Source organism: Anolis carolinensis, chromosome 5, assembly GCF_035594765.1.
Source record: "Anolis carolinensis isolate JA03-04 chromosome 5, rAnoCar3.1.pri, whole genome shotgun sequence".
Classification (NCBI taxonomy): domain Eukaryota; kingdom Metazoa; phylum Chordata; class Lepidosauria; order Squamata; family Dactyloidae; genus Anolis; species Anolis carolinensis.
The window spans coordinates 203,219,438-203,239,372 of NC_085845.1; the positions used below are offsets into that span (position 1 = coordinate 203,219,438).

The following is a 19,935-nucleotide window of genomic DNA, read 5'->3' on the forward strand; positions in this document are numbered from 1 at the left end:
TTCCTGCTTTGATATCCACGATCTCCTAGTGACTGGGGACCTTGTTATTCAGCCTTGCTTCCTTGTTGTTCTCCGCTCAAACTTCCCAACAATTTGAGTGTGTTTCGGTTTTGGACTTTGGACAATAATATTGGACATTTTCCTTCATCTTTTTGGACTTATTCATACCTTTCCACAAAGACCTATTTCCCACTCATCCCTTCTGCTTATGCATTCCTGAATTTATATTTGCTTTAATAAAGATATTATATGATTACTAGCTTTGCCCGGCCACGCGTTGCTGTGGCTTATGGGAATCCTTTGTTGGCCAGGTGGAATAGCAGTGAATAGCCTTGCAGTCTCAAAGCCTGGCTGTTTCCTCCTTATGGGAATCCTTTGTTGGCCAGGTGGAATAGCAGTGAATAGCCTTGCAGTCTCAAAGCCTGGCCGTTTTCTGGAGTAGCTGAAGCCTTTTATTGTATGAACGTAGAGGCATGGATGAGGGGTTGTGCTGCTAAGTTTAGTGTTTCTGGGATGTGTAGTTTTGTTGTTTTGTCCTAGGCCGAAATTTCATTACCTTTTTATATGTATAGATTGGTCTCTGTCTAGTTTCCAGTGTTCACGCTGCCTTGGGGTGCAACAGTGGGGTATTTCAGGTGCATCTAATGCTGTAGAATGAATGCACTTTGGCACTGCTCAAAATGCCATGGCTCAATGCTAGTGGTGCCAAACTGCATTCATTCCACTGTGTAGATCAGGGGTCCCCAAACTAAGGCCCGGGGGCCGGATGTGACCCTCCAAGGTAATTTACCTAGCCCCCACTCTTAGTTTTAGACTTTGCCTTGCCCAAAGTCTGAAATGACTTGAAGGCACACAATACTAACAATCCTACTCAACTTGACTATTTCATTGACCAGAAGCAGGCCGAGACTTCCCACTGAAATCCTGATAGGTTTATGTTGGTTAAAATTGTTTTTATTTTTAAATATTGTATTGTTCTTTCATTTACTAATACTGTGCTATGGCAATAATTTAATATATTGTGTATACCTATAATATTGATACTAATATTTTAATGTGGGCCCCTGGTGGTGGCGCAGTGGGTTAAAGCCCTGAGCTGCTGAACTTGGAGACCGAAAGGTCCCAGGTTCAAATCCCGGGAGCGGAATGAGCACCTGCTTTTAGCCCCAGCTCCTGCTAACCTAGCAGTTCAAAAACATGCAAATGTGAGTAGATAACTAGGTACCGCTCTGGTGGGAAGGTAACGGCGCTCCATACAGTCATGCCAGTGGCCACATGACCTTGGATGTGTCTACGGACAACACCGGCTCTTCGGCTTAGAAATGGAGATGAGCACCAACCCCAGAGTCGGTCACGACTGGACTTAACGTCAGGGGAAAACCTTAACCTTAACTTAATATTTTAATGTAATACAATATAATACTAATAATTATATGATATTAATCAATAAATGGCGAAGATGACATGGACTGAACTATGGACATAGCATGAGGATGAACGGATCTGATTTTATGTCTGAAACGTATATTTTAATTTACAATGTATTTTAATAGTTTTAAATGTTTTATGTGCTGTTTTTTATTGATTTGTATGGGCATCTAATGGTTGCCACTGTTGTAAGCCGCCCTGAGTCCCTTCGGGTGAGAAGGGCGGGATATAAATGTGATAAATAAATAAATAAATAAATATTATAATATTAATTATCTATATACATAAAAGAGTGATGGCATCAGGGCAGCGGACAAAACAACAAAACTACAGGCCCCCCAACCTCGAAATTTGACAGCACAACCCATCATTCACGGCTCTAGGTTGATACAAAAAAAAGAAAAGGAAAGGAAAGTCCTAATTACAGGGAGAGGAATAATAGTTTTTATCCAATTGCTGCCAGTTTGAAGGCTAAGCTCTGCCCACTTGGTCTCCTAGCAACCCACTCAGCCCAGGGGACAGGCACAGTTAGGCCTCACTTAGGCCTCTTCCACAGATTATCAGATTTCAACTGGATTATATGGCAGTGTAGACTCAAGGCCCTTCCACATCTATATAACCCATTTAGAATCTTATATTATCTGCTTTGAACTGGATTATCTTGACTCCGCACTGCCATATAATCCACTTCAGTGTGCATACTAAACATAAAGACAACCATACAACAGACATTCAATACCATCACTACCTCAACAATTTCTCACCAACACCACCAGACAACGCCACAGCAACGCGTGGCCGGGTACAGCTAGTATATTATATATTAAATGTAATATTACTAATAATATTACGGAATAGTGGTATAAGACAATATCTATATATATAAAAGAGTGATGGCATCACGGTGACCCACAAAACAACAAAACTACAGGCCTCCCAACCTCGAAATTTGACAACACAACCCATCATCCACGCCTCTAGGTTGATACAACAAAAAGAAAAGAAAAATAAAGTCCTAATTAGAGAGAGAGGAATAATTGCTTTTATCCAATTGCTGCCAGTTAGAAGGCTAAGCTCCTCCAACTTGGTCTCCTAGCAACCCAATAAAAATAATAAAAAACACTAAAAATTAATACAATAAAATACTATAATAACAGAAAATAACTAAAAATAATACAAGAAAATAATGAAATATAATAAATAAAAATATAACTTACAATAAAATTAATAAAAAATTGCAAATAACGTCAAATAAAAATTACACAACAATTTTTAACCAATACCACCACCACTTTGCCACAGCAACACGTGGCCGGGCACAGCTAGTATTATATATTGTATGTACATACAACTTGTAAGCCGCTCTGAGTCCCCTTCGGGGTGAGAAAGGATGGGGTATAAATGTAGCAAATAAATAAGTAGTTGTTGTTGGGGTTTGTTTGTTTTTTGCACTACAAACAAGACATGTGCAGTGTGCATAGGAATTTGTTCGTATCTTTTTTTCAAATGATAATTCGGCCCCTCAACAGCCCGAGGGACCATGAACCGGCCCTCCACTTAAAAAGTTTGAGGATCCCTGGTGTAGATGGATACTCTTGCAGGTGTCGGTTTGGATTTGCAAAACGAGATGCCTGTCCTCCTGGGGCCGCTGGGTGCCAGTGGCGGCTGCTCTGCCGTGCCCTGGCTCCGCTGGAGTAAATGCAGGTCAATCCTCCATGTGCAGCCAGGCCGAATCCAATTACCCGGCTGGCGGGAGGGCATTAGCTGGACGCCCACCTGACCAGCCGGGCCCAGAGGGTTAATGCTCCGTTGCCGCCTCCTTCTCCTCCTTCTCTTCCTTCTCCTTCTCTACCACAGCTGTTGCTTGCTTTGCTCCCTCGGCCGCCTTGGGAAGAACTAGAGAGCCTTTTTGCGGTGGTCCAGGTTGGCTCGGCTGAAGAATGGAGCAGCAGTCCTGGGCTGAGCCACGGTCGGCCTCGCCATGAGGCCTTGGGCCACTTGGTGCCAGAGCTTGGCTTCCTGACAGACACCTGTCCAGGTGAGACAACGTGGGACCACATCCCCAACTCCCAGGTAACAAGCTTATACAGCATGGGTCTTGGGAGGTGCAGTTTGGGCACTGGCACCTCTCTGCAGCGTTGTGAGACTCCAATGTTTTCCAAATAGCAAGGGAGTTGTGCACAAAGGGCAGCCTGGTGCAAGGCATCCTTTCCCAAGCTGTGCTCAAAGGGCAGTTGTGTGCACCTGTGGCAGAGCATGGATCCTGGGAGTTGTAGTTTGGGCACTGGCATTGCCTTGCAGCATTGTGAGACTCCAGTGCTTTCCAAATAGCAAGGGAGTTGTGCACAAAGGGCAGCCTGGTGCAAGGCATCCTTTCCCAAGCTGTGTTCAAAGGACAACTGTATGCACCTGTGGCAGAGCATGGATCCTGGGAGTTGTAGTTTGGGCACTGGCATTGCCTTGCAGCTTTGTGAGACCCCAACTCTTCCAAATAGCAAGGGAGATGTGCACAAAGGGCAGCCTGGTGCAAGGCATCCTTTCTAACTTGTGCTCAAAGGGCAACTGTGTGTACCTGTGGCAGATCCTGGGAGTTGTAGTTTGATTGAGCACCAACAATGCCCTGCAGGTTTTCCCATCTCTTTGGGGTCACAACTCTTTGCAGGCAGCGATGCATCCCTTCCCAAGACAGCAATGCATCCTTTCTCAAGCTGTGCTCCACCTTGTGCACCTGCGATGGAGCATCCATTCCAGGAGTTGTAGTTTGGCACCAGGACTCTCAAACTCTTTGCAGACAGCAATGCATCCCTTCCCAATTTATGCTCAAAGATCTGGACCACCTGCATTTAGACCCAGGGAGCTGGATGATGGAGCGTCAATAGGCATAACGTGGTTTAAGCCAAAGCAATGCTGCGGAAGCCATAGCACTGCGCTTTGCATCCAGAGCCGGGGTGCATTTGCACTGCAGAATGAATGCAGTTTGGAAGCACTTGAACTGCCATGGTTTGGTGCTATGGAGCCCTGGGAGTTGTAGTTGTTTCGGCACCAGCACTTTTCGAGAAGACCTTATCAAACTGGAACTCCCAGGAATCCATAGTATTGGGCTACGGCAGTTGAAGTGGTGTCAAGCTGCATTCATTCTACAGTGTATACCAAATCTGTTACTTAGTTAGACTAGAACTCCCAATCTTTGTAACCAGGAGGTTCTGGATCCAAAGTATTTTCCCCGTTACTTAGTTGGACTAGAACTCCCAATCTTTGTAGCCAAGAGGTTCTGGATCCAAAGTATTTTCCCTGTTACTTAGTTGGACTAGAACTCCTAATCTTTGTAGCCAGGAGGTTCTGGATCCAAAGTATTTTCCCCGTTACCTAGTTGGACTAGCACTCCCAATCTTTGTAGCCAAGAGGTTCTGGATCCAAAGTATTTTCCCTGTTACTTAGTTAGACTAGAACTCCCAATCTTTGTAACCAGGACGTTCTGGATCCAAAGTAATTTCCCCGTTACTTAGTTGGACTAGAACTCCTAATCTTTGTAGCCAGGAGGTTCTGGATCCAAAGTATTTTCCCTGTTACTTAGTTGGACTAGAACTCCTAATCTTTGTAGCCAGGAGGTTCTGGATCCAAAGTATTTTCCCCTTTACCTAGTTGGACTAGCACTCCCAATCTTTGTAGCCAAGAGGTTCTGGATCCAAAGTATTTTCCCTGTTACTTAGTTAGACTAGAACTCCCAATCTTTGTAGCCAGGAGGTTCTGGATACAAAGTAATTTCCCCGTTACTTAGTTGGACTAGAACTCCTAATCTTTGTAGCCAGGAGGTTCTGGATCCAAAGTATTTTCCCTGTTACTTAGTTGGACTAGAACTCCTAATCTTTGTAGCCAGGAGGTTCTGGATCCAAAGTATTTTCCCCTTTACCTAGTTGGACTAGCACTCCCAATCTTTGTAGCCAAGAGGTTCTGGATCCAAAGTATTTTCCCTGTTACTTAGTTAGACTAGAACTCCCAATCTTTGTAGCCAGGAGGTTCTGGATACAAAGTAATTTCCCCGTTACTTAGTTGGACTAGAACTCCCAATCTTTGTAGCCAAGAGGTTCTGGATCCAAAGTATTTTCCCTGTTACTTAGTTGGACTAGAACTCCCAATCTTTGTAGCCAGGACGTTCTGGATCCAAAGTAATTTCCCCGTTACTTAGTTGGACTAGAACTCCTAATCTTTGTAGCCAGGAGGTTCTGGATCCAAAGTATTTTCCCCGTTACCTAGTTGGACTAGCACTCCCAATCTTTGTAGCCAAGAGGTTCTGGATCCAAAGTATTTTCCCTGTTACTTAGTTAGACTAGAACTCCCAATCTTTGTAGCCAGGACGTTCTGGATCCAAAGTAATTTCCCCGTTACTTAGTTGGACTAGAACTCCTAATCTTTGTAGCCAGGAGGTTCTGGATCCAAAGTATTTTCCCTGTTACTTAGTTGGACTAGAACTCCTAATCTTTGTAGCCAGGAGGTTCTGGATCCAAAGTATTTTCCCCTTTACCTAGTTGGACTAGCACTCCCAATCTTTGTAGCCAAGAGGTTCTGGATCCAAAGTATTTTCCCTGTTACTTAGTTAGACTAGAACTCCCAATCTTTGTAGCCAGGAGGTTCTGGATACAAAGTAATTTCCCCGTTACTTAGTTGGACTAGAACTCCCAATCTTTGTAGCCAAGAGGTTCTGGATCCAAAGTATTTTCCCTGTTACTTAGTTGGACTAGAACTCCCAATCTTTGTAGCCAGGAGGTTCTGGATCCAAAGTATTTTCCCCGTTACTTAGTTGGACTAGAACTCCCTATCGTTGTAGCCAGGAGGTTCTGGATCCAAAGTATTTTCCCCGTTACTTAGTTGGACTAGAACTCCCAATCTTTGTAACCAGGAGGTTCTGGATCCAAAGTATTTTCCCCGTTACTTAGTTGGACTAGAACTCCCTATCGTTGTAGCCAGGAGGTTCTGGATCCAAAGTATTTTCCCCGTTACTTAGTTGGACTAGAACTCCCAATCTTTGTAGCCAGGAGGTTCTGGATCCAAAGTATTTTCCCCGTTACTTAGTTGGACTAGAACTCCCTATCGTTGTAGCCAGGAGGTTCTGGATCCAAAGTATTTTCCCCGTTACTTAGTTGGACTAGAACTCCCAATCTTTGTAACCAGGAGGTTCTGGATCCAAAGTATTTTCCCCGTTACTTAGTTGGACTAGAACTCCCTATCGTTGTAGCCAGGAGGTTCTGGATCCAAAGTATTTTCCCCGTTACTTAGTTGGACTAGAACTCCCAATCTTTGTAGCCAGGAGGTTCTGGATCCAAAGTATTTTCCCCGTTACTTAGTTGGACTAGAACTCCCAATCTTTGTAACCAGGAGGTTCTGGATCCAAAGTATTTTCCCTGTTACTTAGTTGGACTAGAACTCCCTATCGTTGTAGCCCCGTTACTTAGTTAGACTAGAACTCCCAATCTTTGTAACCAGGAGGTTCTGGATCCAAAGTAATTTCCCCGTTACTTAGTTGGACTAGAACTCCCTATCGTTGTAGCCAGGAGGTTCTGGATCCAAAGTATTTTCCCCGTTACTTAGTTGGACTAGAACTCCCAATCTTTGTAACCAGGAGGTTCTGGATCCAAAGTATTTTCCCCGTTACTTAGTTGGACTAGAACTCCCTATCGTTGTAGCCAGGAGGTTCTGGATCCAAAGTATTTTCCCCGTTACTTAGTTAGACTAGAACTCCCAATCTTTGTAGCCAGGAGGTTCTGGATCCAAAGTATTTTCCCCGTTACTTAGTTGGACTAGAACTCCCAATCTTTGTAACCAGGAGGTTCTGGATCCAAAATATTTTCCCTGTTACTTAGTTGGACTAGAACTCCCTATCGTTGTAGCCCCGTTACTTAGTTAGACTAGAACTCCCAATCTTTGTAACCAGGAGGTTCTGGATCCAAAGTATTTTCCCTGTTACTTAGTTAGACTAGAACTCCCAATCTTTGTAACCAGGACATTCTGGATCCAAAGTAATTTCCCCGTTACTTAGTTGGACTAGAACTCCTAATCTTTGTAGCCAGGAGGTTCTGGATCCAAAGTATTTTCCCTGTTACTTAGTTGGACTAGAACTCCTAATCTTTGTAGCCAGGAGGTTCTGGATCCAAAGTATTTTCCCCTTTACCTAGTTGGACTAGCACTCCCAATCTTTGTAGCCAAGAGGTTCTGGATCCAAAGTATTTTCCCTGTTACTTAGTTAGACTAGAACTCCCAATCTTTGTAGCCAGGAGGTTCTGGATACAAAGTAATTTCCCCGTTACTTAGTTGGACTAGAACTCCCAATCTTTGTAGCCAAGAGGTTCTGGATCCAAAGTATTTTCCCTGTTACTTAGTTGGACTAGAACTCCCAATCTTTGTAGCCAGGAGGTTCTGGATCCAAAGTATTTTCCCCGTTACTTAGTTGGACTAGAACTCCCTATCGTTGTAGCCAGGAGGTTCTGGATCCAAAGTATTTTCCCCGTTACTTAGTTGGACTAGAACTCCCAATCTTTGTAACCAGGAGGTTCTGGATCCAAAGTATTTTCCCCGTTACTTAGTTGGACTAGAACTCCCTATCGTTGTAGCCAGGAGGTTCTGGATCCAAAGTATTTTCCCCGTTACTTAGTTGGACTAGAACTCCCAATCTTTGTAGCCAGGAGGTTCTGGATCCAAAGTATTTTCCCCGTTACTTAGTTGGACTAGAACTCCCTATCGTTGTAGCCAGGAGGTTCTGGATCCAAAGTATTTTCCCCGTTACTTAGTTGGACTAGAACTCCCAATCTTTGTAACCAGGAGGTTCTGGATCCAAAGTATTTTCCCCGTTACTTAGTTGGACTAGAACTCCCTATCGTTGTAGCCAGGAGGTTCTGGATCCAAAGTATTTTCCCCGTTACTTAGTTGGACTAGAACTCCCAATCTTTGTAGCCAGGAGGTTCTGGATCCAAAGTATTTTCCCCGTTACTTAGTTGGACTAGAACTCCCAATCTTTGTAACCAGGAGGTTCTGGATCCAAAGTATTTTCCCTGTTACTTAGTTGGACTAGAACTCCCTATCGTTGTAGCCCCGTTACTTAGTTAGACTAGAACTCCCAATCTTTGTAACCAGGAGGTTCTGGATCCAAAGTAATTTCCCCGTTACTTAGTTGGACTAGAACTCCCTATCGTTGTAGCCAGGAGGTTCTGGATCCAAAGTATTTTCCCCGTTACTTAGTTGGACTAGAACTCCCAATCTTTGTAACCAGGAGGTTCTGGATCCAAAGTATTTTCCCCGTTACTTAGTTGGACTAGAACTCCCTATCGTTGTAGCCAGGAGGTTCTGGATCCAAAGTATTTTCCCCGTTACTTAGTTGGACTAGAACTCCCAATCTTTGTAACCAGGAGGTTCTGGATCCAAAGTATTTTCCCCGTTACTTAGTTGGACTAGAACTCCCTATCGTTGTAGCCAGGAGGTTCTGGATCCAAAGTATTTTCCCCGTTACTTAGTTAGACTAGAACTCCCAATCTTTGTAGCCAGGAGGTTCTGGATCCAAAGTATTTTCCCCGTTACTTAGTTGGACTAGAACTCCCAATCTTTGTAACCAGGAGGTTCTGGATCCAAAGTATTTTCCCTGTTACTTAGTTGGACTAGAACTCCCTATCGTTGTAGCCCCGTTACTTAGTTAGACTAGAACTCCCAATCTTTGTAACCAGGAGGTTCTGGATCCAAAGTATTTTCCCCGTTACTTAGTTAGACTAGAACTCCTAATCTTTGTAGCCAGGAGGTTCTGGATCCAAAGTATTTTCCCCGTTACTTAGTTGGACTAGAACTCCCTATCGTTGTAGCCAGGAGGTTCTGGATCCAAAGTATTTTCCCCGTTACTTAGTTAGACTAGAACTCCCAATCTTTGTAGCCAGGAGGTTCTGGATCCAAAGTATTTTCCCCGTTACTTAGTTGGACTAGAACTCCCAATCTTTGTAACCAGGAGGTTCTGGATCCAAAGTATTTTCCCTGTTACTTAGTTGGACTAGAACTCCCTATCGTTGTAGCCCCGTTACTTAGTTAGACTAGAACTCCCAATCTTTGTAACCAGGAGGTTCTGGATCCAAAGTATTTTCCCCGTTACTTAGTTAGACTAGAACTCCTAATCTTTGTAGCCAGGAGGTTCTGGATCCAAAGTATTTTCCCCGTTACTTAGTTAGACTAGAACTCCTAATCTTTGTAGCCAGGAGGTTCTGGATCCAAAGTATTTTCCCCGTTACTTAGTTAGACTAGAACTCCCAATCTTTGTAGCCAGGAGGTTCTGGATTCAAAGTATTTTCCCCGTTACTTAGTTGGACTAGAATTCCCAATCTTTGTAGCCAGGAGGTTCTGGATCCAAAGTATTTTCCCCGTTACTTAGTTAGACTAGAACTCCCAATCTTTGTAACCAGGAGGTTCTAGATCCAAAATATTTTCCCCGTTACTTAGTTAGACTGGAACTCCCAATCTTTGTAACCAGGAGGTTCTGGATCCAAAGTATTTTCCCCGTTACTTAGTTAGACTAGAACTCCCAATCTTTGTAACCAGGAGGTTCTGGATCCAAAGTATTTTCCCCGTTACTTAGTTAGACTGGAACTCCCAATCTTTGTAGCCAGGAGGTTCTGGATCCAAAGTATTTTCCCCGTTACTTAGTTAGACTAGAACTCCCAATCTTTGTAACCAGGAGGTTCTGGATCCAAAGTATTTTCCCCGTTACTTAGTTAGACTAGAACTCCCAATCTTTGTAGCCAAGAGGTTCTGGATCCAAAGTATTTTCCCCGTTACTTAGTTGGACTAGAACTCCCAATCTTTGTAACCAGGAGGTTCTGGGTCCAAAGTAATTTTCCCTTAATGCCTTTCATTTCGAATCCATGTCTTTGGGGCAAAATTCCCAAGAATTATCCAAAGTCATGAATCTAATTTTTCTGGATTGGGAGTCTCTGGATAATTTATTTCAAGTTTGGACTAAAACCGGAGCGGAATCACTGTCCCTCTAGAATGGAAGTCATATACTGTTGTTATAAGGAGGATCCTGTCCTTTAAACCCATTACTTTGCTAGACTGCAAATCTCTCTGAACCAAAGGAATTGGTAGTCGTTGGAAGAGAAAAGTATATCGTAAAACCAACAAACAAACAGTAATCCAACAAGTAGCTTTACTTTGTGTTTTAATGCATTTCATACTTTAATGTATAGTGGTTTCAATAACACATAGTCGAATTGTTTTTCTAATTTTATATTTATACTTTAGTGCAGGCATTGGCAAACCTCGGCCCTCCAGGTGTTTTGGACTACAACTCCCACAATTCCTAACAGCCTACCGGCTGTTAGGAATTGTGGGAGTTGAAGTCCAAAACACCTGGAGGGCCTAAGTTTGCCCATGCCTGCTTTGGTGCATTCAGCATGTTTCAATTTGTATTGATTTACATTTATTGTTTGCTGCCTTGAAGCCTTATGGCTTGATGTGATCGACTGATTTGCTTTTAGCAATCCTATATTTAGTTCCATTTTAATAGATGTCGTCAGTTGCACTGGGGCCAATTTTACCTGGTTTGGGTGGATTTTGTTTAAATTCTCCCATTTCCATAACATTAAATACTTTGGGATCCTTGCAATGGAATTTGGTCTCCATTTGGTCATCTTGGTCTTCGTCCTTCCACTTCTTGCAAAGTCATGAAACAACAACAACAACAACAACAACAACAACAACAACAACAACAACAATAATAATATGCCTTGCTTTCTTCTCTTACACAAAAGACCCAAGGTGGGTATAAATCAGGTTTGGAAAACTTGGGCCCTCCAGGTGTTTTGGACTTCAACTTCCACAATTCCTAACAGCCGGTAGGCTGTTAGGAATTGTGGGAGTTGAAGTCCAAACACCTGGAGGTACGAAGTTTGCCCATGCCTGACATAAATACCTCAAAATAAAGATGAGAGTGCAATTTTTTTTTAAAATAATTTTATTGAGTTTCCAGATAATATATTCAGTGAGTCATTGAAAGTATAAGTGCAGTGGGCAAATAGAAGGGGGAAAGGGAAAGAAAGGGAAGAAAGAAAGGAGAAAGAGGTAGTCCAAAACAACAATAAAAAAAAAAGAAAATTATAAAATGAAATAAAAGGAATAAAAAATAAAATTTGTCACTTCCATCTTTTACACAGATACCTGAAGTAATTACAGTCCTTAGTCCATTTCTTTAACCTCTATTCATATTGTCTAAGTCAATATCAGCCTATTCTCTATCTTTCCTCATTGACGATTCCTTTTCTTTAAGGGTTAAATTATCACCCTCATTTGTCTCTCCCTCAAATACTTTTTTATCGCATCCCAGTTTGTTTGTTTTTTCGGAATGCCGTAGTTATTTTTTAGTAAATATGTCAATTTGTCCATATTCATTATTTCCAAAACCTTATTTAGCCAACAGCTCAATTTTGGGGTTTCTTTCTTTTTCCAGTAGCTGGCATATACTATTCTTGCCGCCGTAGTGAGATAACTGAAAAGGATTTCTTTATTTTTGTAACTTTTTATGTCTAGCATCCCCAAGAGAAAATATTTGGGATTCAGTTCTATATTAATTTGCAACATCTGCAAATTGAGCATATGCAGAATACCTCTTTTCCTCCCTCAAATGAATAGTTTTAATTGTTTCCCCCAATTGTTTCTAATAAACCTTGGGCTAACAATTTGGCTACCATTTTAGACCTTTGTGGCTTCCAGTTATTTTGATGACATATATTGCTTAGCTCTAGTGTAACTCTCTAGTGGGTCTGTGGAATTCACCTGGAAGATTGAAACGCAGGTTGCTGTTTAAAGTTTGCAAACGTTTCTTTGTCGATGACGTATTAAAATATACTCATGAACGTGCCCATTTTAACACCTAGTTCAATATTTATTTATTTAAATATTTAATATTTTAACTTTTATTTATGAGTGACTTATTAAAATAACCATCAAAATACTGATATGGATCTAAAGCTTGCAAGAAAACCCTTCTGGTGAATGTAAAGGTCGCATCTTCGCTGTAGAGTGAATGCAGTTTGATAACCACTTGAACCGCCACGTCTCCATGCTATGGGATCCTGGATCTGCTATTCGGTGAGAGAAGGTTGAAGGCTTTGTGAAACTACAGCTCCCAGGATTCCATAGCAAGGAACCAGGGCAGTTCAAGCTGGGTGCCAAATGGCATCATAGATGCACCCCAGAGTGCTAATAAACTTGAAAAATATCTATTATTTTCAAGAATAGCAGCAGCAGGTCTTTGGGGTTCTTCTCCATCTTTGGCCATCCGTTGAGCCACCAATGGTCCTCAAGGCCAGACCATTGCTCCCTGGACTTGGACACATTGCCCACCTTTGGCCTAAACAGAATATTTTCCATGTGCTGACTGACTTTCTAACTTTGGGGTTCACCTCCATCTTTGGCCACCTGTTAAGCCACCAATGGTCCCCAAGGTGAGAACATTGCTCCCTGGGCTTGGACACATTGTCAACCTTTGGTCTAAACAGAATATTTTCCATGTGTATCTTGTGACTTTCCTCTCCCTTGGTCTTGGGATGTTTTAACTGTCTTTGTTCAGATACTTCAGTGCATTGATGGTACATCACAATGATGGACTTTGGGTGCCTGGTTTGTGGTGCCACAATGGTTGGAGAGATGACTGGCCAAAAATAACACAATGAATTTCAAGAAGGACAAATGTAAGAAACTACACGTAGGCAGAAGAAATGAAATGTAAAGATGCAGAATGGGTGACGGCTGGCTCCACAAGAGAACATGTGAGAAATATCTTGGAGTCTTTGAGGACAACAAGCTGAACATGAACCAAGAATGTGATGCAGCAGCTCAAAAAGCCAATGGGATTTTGGGCTGCATCCAAAAGAGTCTCGAGTCCAGATCGAGGGAAGTCCTGGTGCTTCTCTATTCTACTTTGGTCAGATCTCTTCACTTGGAATACTGTGACCAGTTCTGGGCACTACAGTTCAAAAGAGATATTGACAAACTGGAAAGTGTCCAAAGGAAGAGGGTAACTAAAAGGGTTGAGGGTCTGGTGACCATAGAATCATAGAATCGTAGAGTTGGAAGAGACCTCATGGGCCATCCAGTCCAACCCCCTGCCAAGAAGCAGGAAAATCACATTCAAAGCACCCCTGACAGATGTGTCATCCAGCCTCTGCTTAAAAGCTTCCAAAGAGAGAGCCTCCACCACACTCTGGGGCAGAGAGTTCCACCATGAATCCTTGTGAGGAACATCTTAAAGAACTGGGTCTGTTTAGCCTGCAGAAGAGAAGGTTGACAGGAGACATGATAATAAGATAAAGGTTTCCCCTGACGTTAAGTCCAGTCATGTCTGACTCTGGGAGTTGGTGCTCACCTCCATTTCTAAGCCAAAGAGCCAGTGTTGTCCATAGACATCTCCAGGTCATGTGGCCGGCATGACTGCATGGAGCGCCGTTACCTTCCCGCCGGAGCGGTACCTATTGATCTACTCACATTGGCATGTTTTCGAACTGCTAGGTTGGCAGAAGCTGGAGCTAACAGCGGGTGCTCACTCTGCTCCCGGGATTTGAATCGGTGACCTTTCGGTCTGCAAGTTCAGCAGCTCAGAGCTTTAACACACTTCGCCACCGGGGCTCTCACCATGTATAAATATGTGAAAGGGTGTCCTTAGGAACAGGGAATAGGCCTGTTTTCTGCTGCTCATGAAACTAGGACTCAGAGCCATGGGTTCAAATGACAGGAAAGGAGATTCCACCTGAACATCAGGAAGAACCTCCTGACTGTATGATCTGTTTAACAATGGAACTCTCTGCCTCGGAGTCTGGTGGAAGTTCCTTCCTTGGAGGCTTTTAAACAGAGGATGGATGGTCATCTGTCAGGGATGCTTTGATTCTGCTTTTTCTGCATGGCAGAATTGGGGTTGGACTAGATGGTCCACATGGTCTTCTCCAACTCTGTGATTCTATGATTCTATGATAACGGCGCCTATGTGCTCTCTGTGTTCTTCCATGGCGCCCAACCCAGCAGGGAACCGTCCCTCCTCCCCGCCTCGAGTGGCGCATTGAGCAGGAACGTGATCACCAGGTGAACCTTTCCATAAACAGGATCACCTCCAAATCCCTCTAATCACCTCGCCGCAAAAGGCGCAGTTGTCAGGGCCAGGTGCAAAAGCCGCCACACGTATACACACACACACACATATGTGCCAGCGAGGAGATGAGACTCCATTTTACTCCTTTCTCTTTCTTCGGTTCCTCCATATTTCCTTCCTTAGATTTCGGTGGGAACCAGATTTGCTCTTGGTTGCTCCCCATAGCTACGTGTCTTCCATCATGATGGGCTTTTACAGCTTTCTGAGCCTTTAAATTCCTCTTCAAGGGCATTGTTTGCTGTCAGCAAGAACTTTATGCTGAAATACGTTGACATTTTTTGCCTCTGGCTCCATCATTCACTGGAATGAGGTTCTCAAGAACCTTTGTGCAGTAGAATTTGGAAATTTAAAATTTAATTATTTAACATATATATATTAGAAAATATCAAGCAACAATCAGACTGTATAGAAACAGAGTAACACGTATTCACGTCTGCATAACTTCGAATTAGTATGCTGACTCTGTCTTCTCTGTTTTAAAATAATAATTCTAAATTTGACTTTAAATACAATATTAATTTTTTACACATAATCCAATTCTACCTATTTTTTTTCCATCTCGATGGATCACTGAGCTCCAATCTTTTTGGAATGTCATATACATGGAAATAATTATAGTTTTACATCACAGAAATCCAGTGTTACTGGACTTAGTACTAACACTTGTAGGATTGTTTTGTCCCAATTAGTTTTCCTTAATGTTCAATTATAAAATGATAAGCCAAGACATAAATGAATCTCATCAATTCAAACATATATATTCCAGTTAGGCTTAGCAACAGAATTCAGGCCAGCGTTTTCAAATAGCCAGTTTTCTCACCCTATACTGCTGTTTGATTATCCTTATGCATTCATTATCCAACAACAACAACAACAACAACAACAACAACAACAACACAACAAAAAACCCATGATGATCTGCACAATCTTCATATTTGCTATAAACTTGGCATTGTCTAAGTGCAGTATCATGCTATTAGTTTATCAGAAAATACACAAAAAAATTCCCATGCTACCTGCCACTACTTTATGTGCAAACTGTATACAAAGCTTCCTATGTGGAAATCCATAACTGCACACCATGACCATTATCCTGAAATGTTGTGTCATTTTCGTCTCCAGTTCCATCCTTCACTGGAATGAAGTTCTCAAGAACCTTCCTTGGGTAGAATTTGGAACTTGAGGCAAAATAGAGACTGGATCTACACTGCCATATAATACAGTTTCAGAACGCATATTAATTAGACATATGAGATTGATTTAATTTTTTTTTCAAAAGTCATTACAAAACTGGGGGGGGGGGCACCAGCGTTTCGTTTCTAAAGTCTTTTAAAAGTATTGTTAGTAAAACTTTTGTTATTATAACAAGAGTAACAAAATTTTGTTATTTTTTTCATTATAGTAATGGCACAAGTGGGGGAACTTCAGGGGCTCCTTTCTCTCTCATTTGTACAGCTTTTGGGGTGAAACTTGACACAATGGTAGAAGATATTTATTACTGTGAGCCCATCAAGTTTCAGAACATTTCACTTATCCACAGATTTTTGGGCAATTCCCAAAGTTTTTATAATCAATATTTTTTTAAAAAATCTACAAGAGCTACTTTTTTGGATTTTCTATACAATGACACAAGACAACAAGGGATCGTTCTCCCCAACATTGCACTGAAAATGAAAGTGACTTTGGGAGGCTTCTGAGGTTTACAAAATGCAAATGAAAAAGTATTTGATTCTTAAGTTTTTGGTGCAGGCCATACCCACGCGTTGGGTATTGCCTCGTAAGTACAAATGTAACAAATTTGATCCGACTTATGACGATTAACAAAAAATTACACACCCCTAATATTAACTACATTAACCTGTATTATATGGCAGTGTGGATCCAGCTATTGTTTTTCCCTTGGTGTAGGAGGGTTCATCTACACTCTAGAACTGATGCAGCTTGGAATGGCAACACTTGAACTTCCATGATTCAATACTGTGGAATTATGGGAATTGGAGTTTCTCTAGGTCTTTAACCTTCTCTTCCCAATAGAGTTGATGTCTCACCAAACTACAACTCCCAGGATTCCATAGCATTGAAGCATGGCAGTTCAAGTGGTGGCCAATGGCATTCATTCTAGATGCATGTAGATTCTGGGAGTTGTAGTGCAAATGTAAAGTCCCCCAGCTGCTTTTCACACTTTCTGTTGTAGGAACAATGGCTGTAGGAACCATGAACTGGAAAACCAAACCTGTTTTTTTTTCTTATTTGTAGAGTACCTTGAAATACAGTCAAGACTCCACCCATAATGGCAGAATCCATACCTGCACTTTCGAAATCTCTAGGCAATTTCTAGTCCCCGCAGGCAAATTCTATGGTATGCTCTCTATGGAAGTTGCCGTAGACTTGTGTTGGAGGAGCTAGGCAGTTCCTAGAGATAATATCTAGAAATCCCTTAGTCTTTCAGGGCAATGCTATGGTTAATCTGACCAAAGCAGAAGAGGGTGAGGTTATGATTTCCCTCAATTTGGACACTAGACTCCTCTGGATGCAGCCTAGGATGACATTGGCCTTTGAAACTGTGGCATCACACGTATCTTTCATGTTCATTTTGTGGTCTCCTAAGACTCCTCCATCCCTTTCTGTCGCTCTCTAGCCCTAAGCCACCTTTTCACCCAGCACCACACCAGAATCCAGTAGTACCAACTACAGCAGTTTATTAAGAAAAACATGTCCAAAGGGAAAAGGGGCATTTTCCAAAAAGCATTAGAAAAAGAGCTATAAAATAGCAGCAGTCCATATACAAAAGAGCAGTAGTCCAAAAATGGCAAGGTACATGAAATCAAGGAAGTCAAGATCACAGGCATAAATCCATAAGCATGAAAGCAGGAACTTTTCACAAGGCAAAACACTTTCAGGTACATAGGCAAACACAGGAAACTTGGGTTGTTGTATGTTTTCTGGGCTGTATGGCCATGTTTCAAAAGTATTCTCTCCTGACGTGTCACTCACATCTATGGTAGGCATCCATAGGAATATGAGGTATATTTTCCAGGCTGGAACATGGCCATACAGCCCAGAAAATACACAGCAACCTTGTGATTCCAGCCATGAAAGCCTTCGACAACACATAGGAAACTTGAATCATGAACTTGAGTGCTGAAACAGGAACTTGAACGTTCTGGCAACGTTGTCTGCTCTAAGAGATACCAAGTAAATATCACTTAATTTAAGCCCAGGCCTGACTAGGAAGCCATGAGATCATGTTTCATACACCTGGGTTTCAAGGACTTCTCATGAAGTCTTTCTGAATGCCTAATCAATCTATCCTTCACTCCCTCTGTACAGAGACCTAATCTGATATTGTGGGAAAACTCCCTATCAGCTGAAAGCTGATTCCCAAGAGAAACTGATTTTTCTCCTGTTGTTAAGGAACGAACTCTGGAATCCAAAACATCCTCTGTTTCATCTTCAACTGCCTGCACTTCTCTCTGATCTAAGGCCTACAATTCACCTTGATCACACACAGACTCCTCAGTTGGAAACCCATCATCCCCCTCATCCTCTGAGAAATCCCCAGCCTCTTGCTGAGCCCCAACACTTTCGCAGAGACTGTGGCTGAAATGCTCAGAGGAACATATACATCGTATTTTGCACACAGTTGTGCTTTTATGGCTGTGGTCTATGGGCTTATCAATGCATGGCTTTGCAAGAAGAGTTCCACAAGTCTACTGCCAATCCCCTTGGTTAGTCCCTATTAGCATAGAGCCATTGAATGAATGGGATTTCACATCTTGCTTGTCCAAGAATTGAGATCTAGTGAAGGGGTTCTCTTTTCATCACTAATGGAAATGCATTGTGCGAGAGGACCCTCTCCAGGGCAGGACCTTATTGTTGCAACTTCTCCCTTTGACGGCTCAATTGGCATCATATTTGGGATCTTTTTGATGCCAAATCAAGACTTGGCTTTCAATTGAAACCCTTGACCTCATTGATTGTATCCAGGCTGCCCCTAAGCTAAGCCTGCACAATTCTACATTGTTTTAATGGCTTTTCAGTGGTCTATTTTTGGAAAACCAATCAATGATTTATGGTTCCACTTGTTTGTGGATTTGATTAAGATGCTTATTGTAGAAATCTCTAGGTCCTCCATGATGATTCTGTATGCAACTGCTATCAGAAGCATAGACCAGGCATGGGCAAACTTTGGCCCTCCAGGTGTTTGGGACTACAGCTCCCACAATTCCTAACAGCCGGTAGGCTGTTAGGAATTGTGGGAGTTGAAGTCCAAAACACCTGGAGGGCCCAAGTTTGCCCATGCCTGCCATAGACTGTTGAAGAAATTCCCATACCTCTATTGTTTTGAACTGATTTATTTTAAGATATCTTGGAAATGTGGGATATAGAGTGCAATGTATATCTTTTAAATATTTTAATACAGTCAGCTCTCCCCATTCACTGGGTTTAGGGACACAGCCAAAAGCTTTAAATCCTGGTTCTTCCAGATGTTTATAAATTCCAGGAATGGACCATGTATATAGTAAGATCCCTCTATCCATGGGGGATCCATTCTCATCTGGACTGTGATTGCCTGATACTGGAAATGCCCAAATGCTATCAAATACGTTGACTTCTGATCCTAGTATATCGTCCATTTGCATTGGAGGACCTGGCAAAATATTGCAGAGACCCTTCTTGCTATGCATGTATGCATGTATGTATGTGTCTGTTTGTCTGTCTGTCTATCCATCCATCCATCCATCCATCCATCCATCTATCCATCTCTCCATCTCTCTGTCTGTCAATCTATCTATCATCTCTCTCTCTCTCTCTCTCTCTCTCTCTCTCTATCCATCTCTCCATCTCTCTGTCTGTCAATCTATCTATCATCTAACTCTATCTATCTATCTATCTATCTATCTATCTATCTATCTATCTATCTATATCTATGTATCTATGTATGTATGTATGTATCTATCTATCTATCTATCTATCTATCTATCTATCTATCTATCTATCATCCAATCATCTCTCCAGCTCTCTCTCTCTCTCTCTCTCTCTATCTCTATCTGTCTATGTGTCTGTCTATGTGTCTGTCTATCTATCTATCTATCTATCTATCTATCTATCTATCTATCTATCTATCCATCCATCCATCCATCCCATTAACACCCACCCTGCAATGCAAATGCACTTGGGAGTTTCAGCTGGTGGAAGTGGTGGAGGATGCTTCTATGTCAGAGGCATGATGGAGTTGGGTTTGAACTTCAACAGCGGTGAACAATACCTAGCAAATTAATTCAGCACCTCGAAGAGCTCCTTTGTGCTAAGTGTTGTTGAAGGCTTTCATGGCCGGAATC

The 19,935-nt window shown here is 42.2% G+C and overlaps 2 protein-coding genes across 2 annotated transcripts in view; one reads left to right on the plus strand and one right to left on the minus strand.

Annotated features, from left to right (window-relative positions):
- The window catches only part of kcp (kielin cysteine rich BMP regulator), a 176,061-nt gene extending 172,573 nt beyond the window's left edge, over positions 1-3,488 (minus strand). The window contains exon 1 of the mRNA XM_062982751.1: positions 3,205-3,488. Within this exon, the coding sequence (XP_062838821.1) occupies positions 3,205-3,488 (284 nt within the window). The remainder of the gene's footprint in view (positions 1-3,204) is intronic.
- LOC103280609 (protocadherin-15) overlaps positions 3,112-19,935 on the plus strand; it is a 75,079-nt gene continuing 58,255 nt past the window's right edge. The window contains exon 1 of the mRNA XM_062983410.1: positions 3,112-3,501. The gene's annotated coding sequence lies outside the window, so the exon portion shown is untranslated. The remainder of the gene's footprint in view (positions 3,502-19,935) is intronic.